This window comes from Calonectris borealis, chromosome 7, assembly GCF_964195595.1.
Source record: "Calonectris borealis chromosome 7, bCalBor7.hap1.2, whole genome shotgun sequence".
Lineage (NCBI taxonomy): Eukaryota > Metazoa > Chordata > Aves > Procellariiformes > Procellariidae > Calonectris > Calonectris borealis.
Window position 1 is genome coordinate 32,987,118 of NC_134318.1, and position 13,139 is coordinate 33,000,256.

The 13,139-nt window shown below is 45.1% G+C and overlaps 1 protein-coding gene across 1 annotated transcript in view; it reads left to right on the plus strand.

Annotated features, from left to right (window-relative positions):
* The first annotated feature begins 1,266 nt into the window (after positions 1 to 1,266).
* The window catches only part of RBM20 (RNA binding motif protein 20), a 30,336-nt gene continuing 18,463 nt past the window's right edge, over positions 1,267 to 13,139 (plus strand). Inside the window, exons 1-5 of the mRNA XM_075155033.1 lie at positions 1,267 to 1,325; positions 7,465 to 8,647; positions 10,285 to 10,346; positions 10,503 to 10,594; positions 10,926 to 11,017. Of these exons, the coding sequence (XP_075011134.1) occupies positions 1,267 to 1,325; positions 7,465 to 8,647; positions 10,285 to 10,346; positions 10,503 to 10,594; positions 10,926 to 11,017 (1,488 nt within the window). The remainder of the gene's footprint in view (positions 1,326 to 7,464; positions 8,648 to 10,284; positions 10,347 to 10,502; positions 10,595 to 10,925; positions 11,018 to 13,139) is intronic.

Below are 13,139 nucleotides of genomic sequence, written 5' to 3' on the forward strand. Positions count from 1 at the left end.
GCAGTTGCAGATAGATGGTTGCAGTATAGCTAAAGGAATTTATATGGCTGCCTATTGAAATGTAAAATGTAGACCAGTGTTCCTGTGTGCACGATAATCCTCAGAGACCTCCTTGACATGTGTGGCACATCATCAAAACCAAACAACATTTAAATGTCACAGAACAACACAATAACTTTCCCACCTTCTGAAAATCATTACCTATAACCTTGGTTTTAGGTGGTATGTTCGCTAAACTACATCCCTTATTTGAAAGGAGTGGAACTTCGCCAAATTAAATATTTATGGAGAGATGCGTTGCATGAGGGAAGGCAGAAATAAGCCCAGTATACAATCTGGCGTTCCATGCAATATAAGAAACATATTTCCAGGGTGAAATGTACACTGAATAACAGGGGGAGGAAGTGTGATGGCCAGTGCAGGCTTTGGCGGTACCTGGTTTTGTTGTTCTCACGCTGTAAATGCAGGTTGTTGTCTATGGCACTGGATTCAGCATTTGAAAGTGGCTAAAGCAAAGAGAAGCAAATGTTGCTGTAAAGAAACCAGAACATATAGTTGATTTTAAGCAACAATCCAAAACAACTCTCCCAGAACTATAGAGCAAGAGTTGTTAATAAGAAATCAGTCTCACCGGAGATGATCCACCCTTTTATTCTTGCAACTGCGAATAGGACAGTTGCTTTTTTTTAGCAGAAGTGACTGTCAGGGAGGAAAGCGTGGTCTCTTCAGCACGCAAAGCAGAGCTGCGAGGTGGATAAAATGTCCTTGAATTACTAGTGTTTGGAGAGAAAATGGAAGGTGCATCGCGCTTCCCTTCTTGGGAACAGTCTTCAGTCTATTTGACACTTTCATTGATGACTGGGGTGAACAAAGCATCCATTAAATCTGCAGCTAGTGCCAAGAGGAGAGGATTTACAAGTGCTCTGGAGCCAGCACAGGAATCCAGAGTAATCCTGACAAACCGGATCTGACATAACCTGGATGCAATATTGTTGAGGACAATATGAAATGGTGATATGAGGAATCCATTGGATAGTCAAAAGGAGAAAGGACTGAGCTAGCCTTTCCTGTCTGGGAAGTCAGACCAGCTGAGCTCCAGAGATCCCTCCCAACCAATGTCTCCGGGCAGTAGCTCTTCAGGAAAGGGGCTGGGTTAACAGGGGACCACGGGGCTGGGCTGTTATGAAGAAAAGCAATCATACTGGGCATTACGAACAAATGCAACACAACGTTGTGTTGCAACACATTACGAACAAATGCAACAAAATGTGCAGAGAAAGGAGCTCGGATGGTTGTAGAGAAGATTTGATAGCAGCTGCAGGAAGGTAAGAGAAACACTTCTCGGTGTACGTGGGAAGACTGGTTTATGCTGTTAGCAGAGAGCCACCATAGGCTTTAAGAGGAGCTTTATAAGACTAAGGGGAGTTGAGCAATTAATTGTCCCTGGAGGTCGTGAAATCTCCACCAAAGAAGGTTCCTCAGAGCAGATTAAATAAATATGTCAGGAGTGGTTGAGTTCAGCTTGGTCCCACTTCAGGAGCTGGTCTAACCATCCTCCTAACATCACTTCCAATTTTATTTCTGTGATCACAGCCATTATCCAAGACATTGTGTTCGCCCATTTATCTTGTCCCTTTCCCAGTGGAAATTGTCTGACTTCTCTGCATATAAACAAAGGCAGAGAACATTTTGGCTAAAAGTTTCAAATGAGCAAAAAGGACTCTCGGTAGGAGGCAGGCACTTAACTCCTCTCAGCTTTGTAAACCTCGAGTTTAGCAGCTCTGTGGTAACATTTTACGTTTCATCTTCCAGCTTACTGTTAGGTTGGATGATTGTCCGGATAATAGAGTTCACCATTGCCAAACGTATGCAAAACTCACTTGGCAAACCACGTGTGTACATTGGCTGATGTTTTATTTTACTCCCTCAATAGTATAATGGAGGGCTTTAGAAATCATTATTTGGGATAAGAAGGGTTTTACTTGCAGCTTATAAACGTATTAAAGTAGCTTAAGGTTTGTAGTGCTCCCCATCATTAACTGAACTTACTGTGAAACATGATCTCTTTTTTTATCAATTCTAACCAGAACTGAGCAAAAAAAGTGCTCAGCAGCAGATGATTTCAGAGCTTAAATTATAAAGGTGGAGGGGTTTTCTCCTTTCAGCAGACTTTCCAAGCTTTTCTGACCAAGAAAGTAATTTCACTAAAACCCAAAGAAAATACTTTGTGGAGCTGAAGAGAAAGAAAACAGTTATTTCGATTCGGCCAGATGCAGTCTAGAGTATAGGAAAAAGTTCCCGGGTCCATTTTTTAACCAAGGCACCAGTCTTTATTGACGTAAGTGCTGGGTTTATTCGACAAGCAAAAATGAACGTAAACCCTGTATTCTTAATGGGATCAGCAAAACAGCATAACATAAAATACTGTTATAATAATTAATTATTCTGATAATTAATACACATTGTTGAGATTGCTGAACTTTGTCTTTACTTCTACCAGTGTTTGAAATACGACTTTGCAGTTCCCTTGAATTCAAGAGGCCGAATTGTGTCCTCACATAAAAACATGTAATCTCACTGAACTACTGTCAAATGGTGCATTTTTATTTGAAGACTAGGTTTACCCCTAATATCTTATCAACTTCATCTATGTAACATTTGATTTGTTTATTTTAAAGGTTGTTTTATTTGCTCTTTTAGTACAGCAGCAATTGTTTTGGATGAGTTTAGAGAAGGCAGCCCCATGTGTTTTGAATAGATGATACATTACAGGGAAGGGATGTTCACACTACTGCATAACAGAATATAGTTGATTTTGTGCTTGGATAATTAGGAAATGGTTCTCTTTGATGTGTTCAAGAGTCCTGAATTTAACGTTTGCTAACTGTTAGAAAAATTGGTTCAGAAACAGCTTTAATGGATGAAAAAACAGCATGATACTGCAAATATGGTCTCACATCTAACACTGTGCTAATGCAGAGTAGTCATACATCTAGGATACTTGCGTACCTTAATATCCTTGGCCATTTTAATTCTGAAATCAACACAATAATACAGACAGCTTGGAAAAATTTGCACATTTTGGAACAAAAAATATTAAAAATTTATCTTTCAAAGATTTTGACAGGTAGATGTAATTACATGTAAAGGCAAATGTTTCGTGGGGGAGGGAATGCAAAAATCTTAGAAGACATGCAAGGTTAATGGAAAGTGCAAGAAAACAAATTCTGCACCGCTATGAATTAGTATTTTTTTTTTAAGTATTCAAATTCACACCCTATGCAGCATTTCAAATATTTGTGAGTATATTTCCTAAATAAATAGTTGCAGATAAGATCATAACTTTATTAGTTCAGATTTTTTAATTTATTTCTTAATTTTGAAAGGTGCTGGGCAGCACTTTAAAATCCTTAATTTTGTCATTGAAAATCAGGCTCCAGGTTGTCAATCTGTTTTAATAGGCATGTTTTGTGTTCAGCCTTTTCAGCACTCTTGTAGACAGGATTACTCAAATAATCCATCCATCTAGATACTTTACCTCCGACACTGTGTGTTGCTCGCTGTTCCTGGATGCTAAAAGCATAATAAGGATTACAGGGGTAGCAGATGGGCTGAATTGATTTATAGCAATATAGCCTTGCCAGTGTTTGCAGTCTCATTGTGAGTATTGCAATAGTTGATGCATATCTTCAACTCCTGTCTTTCAGAGCTGTGCGAAGACTTGCCTGTTTTATGGCTTTCTTTGTGGAAACTGTGCGGCAGCACTCCTGCCTGTCCTTACTTTGGTAAAGAAAGACCATTTCTGGCTTTCCTGCTTGTGCAAAGAGACTGCTGGTGTAGCCTAGCTGTACAACTAATGTTAAATAAATAAACGAAGAGGACAACTTCTGTTTATTTTTTACATCGCTGACCTTATAATTGGGAATGTTTTGCGTGGAATAGAGCTAACTTTGGGTGACGCAGGCTAATTCCCTGGGCACTCAATGGGGAATGAGAGGTTCATTCAGCTGCTTTGAATCATCTTGCGGCAGAGACCCCCCACGAGCAGGCGGGGGCTGCGTTTTGGTAACCTGAGGACAAGCTGGGGTGGGAGGTGTGTGTGTACGAGTGGTGAATGGCCTCCACAAACTGCCTTAGCTGAGTGCTATCTTCACTTTGTGTTTGCAGTTTCCAGTAGTTTAGTAAATCTGTAGCAGGATTATTTACAAAATGATGTTATCAAATACATAAATATTATGATTGTAGAACAGAAAGAGGGAAAGAAATTTTCAAAGCTGTGCACGCTGGTCCCATGTATCTCTTACATCCTGTATTTCATAACAGAACAGAAATCCTCAAATTTGGGTGTCGCTCTAAAAGATGCTTTATACACAGCTCTTCTCCCAACCTCTCATCTGCGTATCTGCTTTTCCCACTGACCCGTGAACAAGCCCTTCCTTCTTTGCCTTTGTTACATGATAAAATATTCTGTTTCTGCTGTGGGAGGATAAAGCGCACAACCCAAAACACCTTGAAATCTGGAAATTCATAACAGACAGCTGGATTTTGAAGCTGTGGCTGTTCCCAAAACTATTGGTGCAACCCTCCTCACTAATTCTGTCCTTCCGTGAGCAGCTTGGGAGACTGCAGCTTCTCCTTACGGCATTCGTTTTTCTGCAGGTAAGGCTCCCTGCAGCCTCCCAGCCCTCCCCACTGCTGGCTTGCAGTCCAGGGATGAAGCTGGCAGGCGCAGGGAGCAGAGTGCTGCCCCGCTCCGCAGCAGGGCCTGAAAGCTCTTGGCCTCAGCGGGCGGGAGGCAGCCCACCATGCAGCTGTGCAGGGCACTCCTGCCCTTGCCTTCCCCGTGCCCAGCTGCAGAGCTCAGAAATGATTGCAGAACTGGGGAGCAGCAAGCGCCCCAGGCATGCCCAGCCAGGGGTGCTCTGGCAGGGCACTACTTATGTGCTGGGGGATTTCTTAGAGACAGTGCTCCAAAGTTGATCAAAACACGAGGAGGCTGAGGGAGCTTCAGGGCTTGTGGCAGCATCAAATGAGGTGGTTTCACTGGAAAGAGTGAGCCTGTCCCCGCGTTCAGCAGGTAGCCGCCAGAGTTGGGAAGCAGCTGCAGCTGTCGGGATATGCACGCTGCTGCGTAGGCTTGCAGCATGGTGAAATTAGATTGCTGGGAACAGGAGTCATTTGCAGCTCCTGAGCCTGAAAACATCGTATGCTGGCTGCTGGCTTTTCTTTTTATTTTAAGACCACCAGGCAGTTCTTATTTGCATGCTCTATAAAACTTTTTAAAAGAGTTTTGCAGCTTACTTAGAATACAAAAGGTATAACCAGCTATAAAATGAAACAGTTGTCAGGACTGTGGCAAGTCCCACGCAGCACATCATAAGCCAGGACGCTCCAGGTGCTGGTGGCACAGTACAGCCCGGGCACAGGGTCGTGCCACGTCCCCAGGTGGTGATGACAGTGTGCGATCCTCTGCTCACTGAGCCCCTCGCACCCCACGGGGCTCCTTGGTAGCTTTTGTGGGTCCTCAGGATCTCATGGGCTGGAGTTTCTGAGAGCCTCCGTGTTGTTTTGACTGTACTTGTGCTCTGACTCTCATCCATAATCAAATTTACAGCAAACTGCGGTATAAGTGCAAGTCAGAGAGTAAGCGATGGAAACCACACGGGAAAACAAAAGGCACCTCAGCTCTGAAGTGCACTGGTGTCAGCTTGTGCTGGCAGGGAGTCTTGTCATTACATAATGATGCACTTATCCAAACGGCGTTTTGTATTTTGGGAGACAGATGTGCCTTGCAGTTGCTAGTGGAAGTTAAAAGTTAAATATGAAACCCATTCATTTTCTCTTAGTCATACTTTGGATTTAAGCAGATGTTTTCCTAATTTGTGGTTTTCAAATGTAGCATGCTGACAAGACATTTATCATTAACTACAACTTCATCCATGCAGTTTAGCAAATTGGCCGATTATTAACAGTGAGGGTTGCATGGCAGTTGATGCATAGCTCCTGCTGCTTTAAAAGGCCTAAATTGAAACTCAATACATTTTTACAGTATAAATTAATTGAGCTTTGGACCACATCCCTGTTATTTGAGTGCTCTCTGCTCTAATTTTCAGAATGAACAGCCATTTGTAATGCGCTGAGTAGCTGTGCCGTCTGTGAGCAGAGGCTCCTGGTGGTGGAAAAAGTGATGGCTAACATTTTTCTGGTAGGGGCATGAAAATGGCTGATGGTATCCAAGTGTAGGCAGCATGACATACGGAGGGAGCGTGGCTGTGGGACGGTGTACGTACATGCGGACCAGGCTGGCTCTGCCACAGATGATGCAGGAGGCATCCTGGAAGGGTGCAGGGAGGCAGTAAAAGCAGGGTGGGTGCAGCTGCCTGGAAGCTAGTGCTGCCTAATATTTTCTATTATAACATTTCTCTTGCTTTTAACTTTGATAGACTTTACCTGTTTTGATTTATTTTTTCCTGTTTTATGTTTTCAGGGTTTGACGGGATGGGGGGAGGAGGGTTGGTGGTGGTGCTGTGAACTGGTGAGATGTCCCAAAGGTGCTTCCCAAAACCAGGAACCACCATATGCCTGACAATATCATCTCCTATTTTCCCAACTCTGGAATTCAAGCAGGCAATTTAGTCATTGTTTATTCATCCCATGTACGAGACTTGAAGGAAAACACTCAATGCCCCTCTAATTTCTAGAAAGTATAAAGACCTTGATATTCACCAGCTGGCACTGCAGAAATTTTGCCTTGCATTCCAGATGAACTGGGAAAACTCTTCAGGATAGCTTGTTTGTAGTTGCTCCAGCTTCTGGCAAATCAGTCACTTTTTTTCCTGCTCTGTATTTGCATCTGCACAACAGGGAAACGATATACCTTGTTACAGAACAGGCTGCCATGCTGATTAATTAAATGAGAACTGTAAACAATTAAAAAAAAATTAACGTGATGTATTTCATCTTGGTTTATGCAGCCAGATGTGCTAGGTGTGAAGTACCTATGGGGCTGGCTTTACAGTCCCATTTGATGTCCTTTTCGTCACATCCCTCTGCTCTGTGGGAACAGGGAGTAATGGTAGTGTCACAAAGTCAGTCAGGAACGGTGATGTCTCAACAGAGAGGCCAGAGGTTGCATAAAATGCAGAAAGAGGGAAAAAACGTAGATTTGGGGCTGTGTTGCCACTGTTCCTGGCCTGCATTAGAGGTGTGAGTCCTAGGGGTTTTAGAGATCTTTGGCATAGTTGTCTCCCTAGTAACTTTTTGATCGAAAGGGATGTGGCAGTTGGATGTTGAAGGGAAGATGACGGGTTATGGTTGCATTGTCAATCACCACCTTGCTTTCCCTGGGTTTAGATAAGCTAAGGCTCCAGAAGCGGCTGTGTGTCCTATGCCAAGCTTTAGCGGGAGGCGAGCACAGGCAGACGTCGGGCGAATTCGGCTAACCCAGATCCTGATCCTTTGCAGCGCTGCCAAACTCCTGGAGAAGAGTCCGTTCTCTGTCGGCGCCCCGAGCCCCCTGCTGCCCTCGCCGGCGAGCCTGCAGCTGGCGCAGCTCCAGGCGCAGCTCACGCTCCACAGGCTGAAGTTGGCTCAGACCGCCGTCACCAACAACCCGGCCGCTGCCACCGTTCTCAACCAGGTGCTCTCCAAAGTGGCCATGTCCCAGCCGCTCTTCAACCAGCTGAGGCACCCCACCGTGATGAACGCCCCGCAGGGCCACGCCGCAGGGCCGCCGCAGGGGCCCGGCATCGCCGGCACGAGGTTCCCCTCCGGCAGCATTGCCTTTCCCACCCAGAGCCCGGCCTTAGCTGCGCCGGGGGGAGGCCTGGGGCCCGTCCAGGCCCAGACCCCCAACGCCATCGTCATGAGTCCCTTCGGAGGCGTCATGGCTCCCACCTCCAGCCAGCAGCCCGTGGTGGTGGGTCTCAACAAGGCGGGTGCCTCCACCTCCACTGCCGCGGGGGGCTTTTACGAGTACAACAAGCAAAACGCCGCCAGCACCGCCGCCCCTCAGGCGTACGCCTCGGAGGGGGACCAGCCCAGCCAGCACGGCTTCCTGGCCGGCGGGGCCCACGCGGCCTCCTCGGCGGTGGGGCCGCACTACGAGGGTCACTTCGGTGCTCCCAGCCAGCTGCAGCACGAGGCGGCGGCGGCCTTTCCCAAGGAGGCCTACGGGGCGGCGGCACAGCACGGGGCAGCGCGGGCCTTCCCCAGCGACCCGCACGCGGGCTCCCATCCGAAAGGAGATCCCGGCCCCGTCTTGCATGGCAGCGGTACAAGCAACCAGTGGGAAAATATCCCTAATTTCCCCAGCCAAAACAAGCCTGACCTCGTGCCCGGCGACAGCCTGTGGCCGTCAGCGAGCCAGCAGCAGTATGAAATAAGAAACGAGCTCTACGACCCCGAAGAGCCAACACCTGACACAAAGTTCAGCACGGCCGCCCCCCCCGCGTTCAGCCGCCTCAACCACAGCAAGCAGAGCTTCGGCAGCCCTCGCATGAGGCAGAAGGAGGAGCGGAGCGGCGGCGCGCCCGACCTGCCCACCCGCTCCCTGCCGCCACACCAGCTGGGTGACCTCCGCGGCGCGGCCCCCCTCCACTTCCCCCACGTCTGCGCCTTGTGCGACAAGAAGATCTTCGATCTGAAGGTGAGTGGCTTTAAGGTCCCCCCGGGGCACGGTTCGGACCCTTGAACGGGCGGCCTGGGGATTGATCTGGCCACCGGCTCCTGCCACCCCTTGCCACCCACGTCCATCGCCGCGGAGGTGCCCTGAGAGAAGCGGAAACAAAGGGCCATAGTTTCGCTTAGGGTGTCGTACATCTGTTTCATGGCAATTACTGGGGTTTCAAGATCTGGTTTTGTTCCACATCTCACTGTGAAAGGCGGTGAGAATACGGCGCTGGCGTGAGAAACGTGAGGTCCGGGCTGGGGTTGCAGCTCATCTCATGGGCCCAAAGCAAGGGGAGGAAGAGCTTGAAGCTGATCCCCTGCTTCTCAAGCTGGTGTTGTAACCGCACGTCTGCGGTTTCACCTGCCTCTCCCTTTCTCTTTGCGTTTCTGATCCCAAAGGCTTCCCCCTAACAGCCTTGTGGGAGCAGCTTGCTTAAACAAAACAGTGCATTTTGATAAAATGATTTTAATAATTCCTGTGTTGGGTTCTCTTCCTCCTTCTAGTAGCTCTGAGGAAAATTTAGGACTCAGGGTCCCCAGCGACTTTGGCCTGGAAGCAAGAAGCTGCTCAGCACGTGTAGTGCAGACCACGCTCCCACTTCTCTGCTCATGCTGCCAAGGGAGCTCCAAATTCAACCTCACCCTCAAGAAGAAGCTTCCCAGTTGCCCAGAGAGCCTGTGTGCTAGATCATGTTATATAGGTCAGGTCTGGAGAAGCCTCTGAGCCCCACAGCCCTACGTAGGCGCTGGCTGGCGTTGTTCTGGCCTCCTGGTGAGCCCCGCTTAACAAGTCCTCACGGCCTTTTCCATCGCATCACAGGACTGGCACCTAACTGCAAAGGCATCTGTTTTCATGCTGATGGTAGCCTGACAAAAACGTTACAACAGCATGTATGTAGGAAAGAAGAGAGCCAGCAAATGAAATAGTACCTAATACTTACACCTCCCAGGCTTTTGAGAAATTTGAATATGTTTTCATGTTTCCCTTTTACTCTTTGAGCAGCCGCTTGCAAAAGGGTTTGCTGTGGTTACTGCAGCTACAGGACTGGCCTGAAGTAGCCCCTGTCTAGGGCATGCTGAGCATTTCTTTTTTCCATTAAACATTTTTAAAGGGCAGGAAAAATGTTATTACGGTGAGTTTCAGTTGATCTGTTTGTTGGTGTTTAATACACTGCCTCGTTTGGATCATAGAAGTGTAAATAGCTAAATGTACTTTGACAAATTTTGCGTGTCTATTGAAATGAATAAGTGCTGTCCTGGCTGCCCTGTGTACTGAGCACCTTTGTTATGGACATTGCAGGAGTTGAAGGTGCTCAGCGCCTTGCAGGATGAGTTCTTCAGCAACAGTGAAGTAACAGAATTAATAGAAATATACAGGATTTAAAAACTAATACAGAGAAGCTCTCCTTTTGTAAAGTAACTGATAATTTAACTTACAAATAACAAATCAGTAAATGCATTGGATGAAGGTGCGCTTGGCTCCAGCATCACACAGTTTGATCTTCAGCATCTCAGTATTGTTTTTAGAATAAGGTAAACTGAATGGAGAAGCAATCTCTTGTAAATTTGTCTCAGGAGTTTTCCTATGTTTATCATCTCTTTGTTTCAACGTAGGACTGGGATCAGCACATTAAGGGAAGTCTTCACATCCAAAAATGTATGGCTTTTTCAGATAAGTAAGTATTATTTTAGAAACACTCTTCCAACTGAATTTCTAACAGAGCATCCCTTACTTCAGTGGCTTTGCACCGGGAACTTACTGTCTAATAATTATGCTTTAATATTTATGGCACATTATGCATGCTCCTAAAGTTCTTTTCTTTCTTTTCCAGCACTGCTATCCGGTGTGTGTTAAGCTCAGCAGATGGAACATTGCATTTATCACCAAATAATGCAGCAGTTTTCAATCCATCTAGTATTGAAGGTGAATGGTTGTATGTGCAATAGTTAAAAACAGTTTTTTTTAATTGAAAGGGAAGTCAGTCTCTGGGGAAAAGTGGACATTTTAAATGAAATGTGATACAAGTTAGAGGTTGTGCACAGAAAGGCTGAAAGCCAATACTGTGCCTTTCAAAGTATAAATTTATTTTTCTTTCAGACAATGACTTGTTTTCACAGTACAACGAAACAGTGTATAATTTGGTGTAGAGACTATGAAATTAATTATTATGTAAGTGGGGCATTGCTTACTGAGCACACTAATGCAATTAATATGAGTCAAGATTTTCATGAAATGTGTGTAATCCATTATTTAGATTATCCACCAAATGTCGGCTCATCTTTTATCACTACGTCAGCAAGATCCTTTGGCCAGCCAGGTCCTACATTTACTTCTCCTCCATCAGGGGTAAGAGTGAGTACCTAAGCAAATTGATCTCCGTGTCGAGATTCTTGTAAAAGCCACTTCTACTTCCTGGAATTAAAACCATGAAGGCTTCCTTTTAGACAATAATCTGAATATTCAGTCTGTAACTTCAACTTCCCTGCAGCTCTTTTATGCTTTTGATTTTGGCCAAATCAGAACTTGATTGTAGGTTTTTTTCCCAGTGCTAAAGGTTGTTTGCTTGTTAGAGAGGGAGGGGGGTAGATGGTTTTGTGTGTATCCCGTTGACTTTTTTCCCCCCATCTTCTGAGTCTTTTTGACCCAGGAAGGTCAGCTTCAGCTTGGAATGAAGATTTGGATTAGTTTTCACTTACTCTTGAGTATTGATCCCAGCAAGCAGTCTGCCATCTCTCCAGTTATTTATTTGTAGCAATTGCTCTCTGCCTCTCCCATGCTGGGGTCCTTCTCCCAGGTAGCAATAGTGGCAAAGGTAGAGGCTGCAGCATCGCTAACGGTTACTCACCTGGGGGTCCCAGATAAATTCATTATACTGGACTAGCTTTTCCTTTGTTTATTTTAGTATACTATTTATATCATCTGCTGCTACTGGTAACCTTTCAGCAAGTTTGCTTTGGTGTACAGCCTTCCATGGTTTAGGTTTATTAGTCCCCCCAGCATTCAACACAGGTCCCCAGTTATATTGCTCTAATGTGCACTTGAATTCCTAGCCCAATAATCAAAAAATGCCAGAAAAAAAAGATAACATTTCAAGTGGTTTTTACACTGACAAAGCAGAAAGATTTTAAAAGGGAAAAAAAAAAAGAAAAGAAAAAAAAGGCAAATAAAAGCAAATCATATACATAATGGAAATACAAAGTTGTTAGGGTTAAAAAGAAGCTAAACATACATTGGAAAGCTACGATTAAAGCTGGAGGCATCAAGGACTCATGTTAGGGCGTTCATGGAATAGCAGCAGTAATCCAGGGGTTCAAGTTTTCACCTTGTTAGCTTTTGCATATGTATCCTGATGTGGTCTCAGACACTCTGGAAAGGCAGGCTGAGTTGTGTCCCTGTGCCACTCCAGTTCGCATCGGGCATTGCTTACAGAAACGTCACCCAGATTTGTTTATCTGACCAATTTTCTACTGTATAGTTTTGCTGTGACAGAGGTTATTTGAAGGGGGTTTATCTTCTGCCTGTCACAGACACTGTGTGTGCACGGGAGCAAAGAGCAGAGCTGCTCATGACGGCTGCCTCCAAGGTCAGAGGTGGAGTAGCAGCGGGTGCGTAGGAATGTTCCTTTTCATCATGTCTGTCAACCTTGCAACAAATGAAATTACTGCTAATGCCAGTATCATTTCTCCTTAGAATCTGTCACTATTTATCATTTAAGCTGCCTGCAGAAGTCCTCCTTCTGAATGACCTGCAATACTATGAGAGATAAAAGAAACAATAACTTTGATTTTCCTGGACACCGTAAATCCTCTTTTTCTTCAGAAGCTCATCGGGTGGACAGGGAGCTATATTAGAGTTGTTAAGATTGAGTTTGCCAGCTGTCATTCACCCCGCAACCCAGGTGGCTTGTAATTTATTACACCTTTGCACAGTAGTATTCACTTTCAGCTAAGCTGCTGCCATTTAACTGAGCAGTGGGAGATTATACTTGACCCTGCATGTAATCATAAACAAAGTGTTCGGATTTCTGGAAGAGCTTGCTCTGTGCTATCCATCTTCAAATAACTCTGTCCCTCTTCAAAAGGCCAATACAGTGCTACAACTCTTCACTCGGGCATGGAGAGCCATTAGCACTGGAGGGATTGGACTGTCAGTTTCTTATTATCGTTAGAAAAGATTCATGTGAAGCTCAAGAAAGGGATAAAGAATTTGAAGAGAAAAAAAAATGAAAAAAAAAAGCTGTAATCAAAAAATATCCAAATTGGATTGGTGAAATAATATGGCAAATGGTATGAGGTGCATTTCACTGTTGTGCATCAAATTATTTTTGTAGTAGTTGTCCAACTGCATTGGTAAACCCCTGTAGACATCGGTTGCAAAGAAAGTTAACTTAAGAGTCTTATTGAAAATTACATTCAACACTTGACACACAACAGCTCCTCTAACTTCCTGACTGTGGATATGGAAAGTG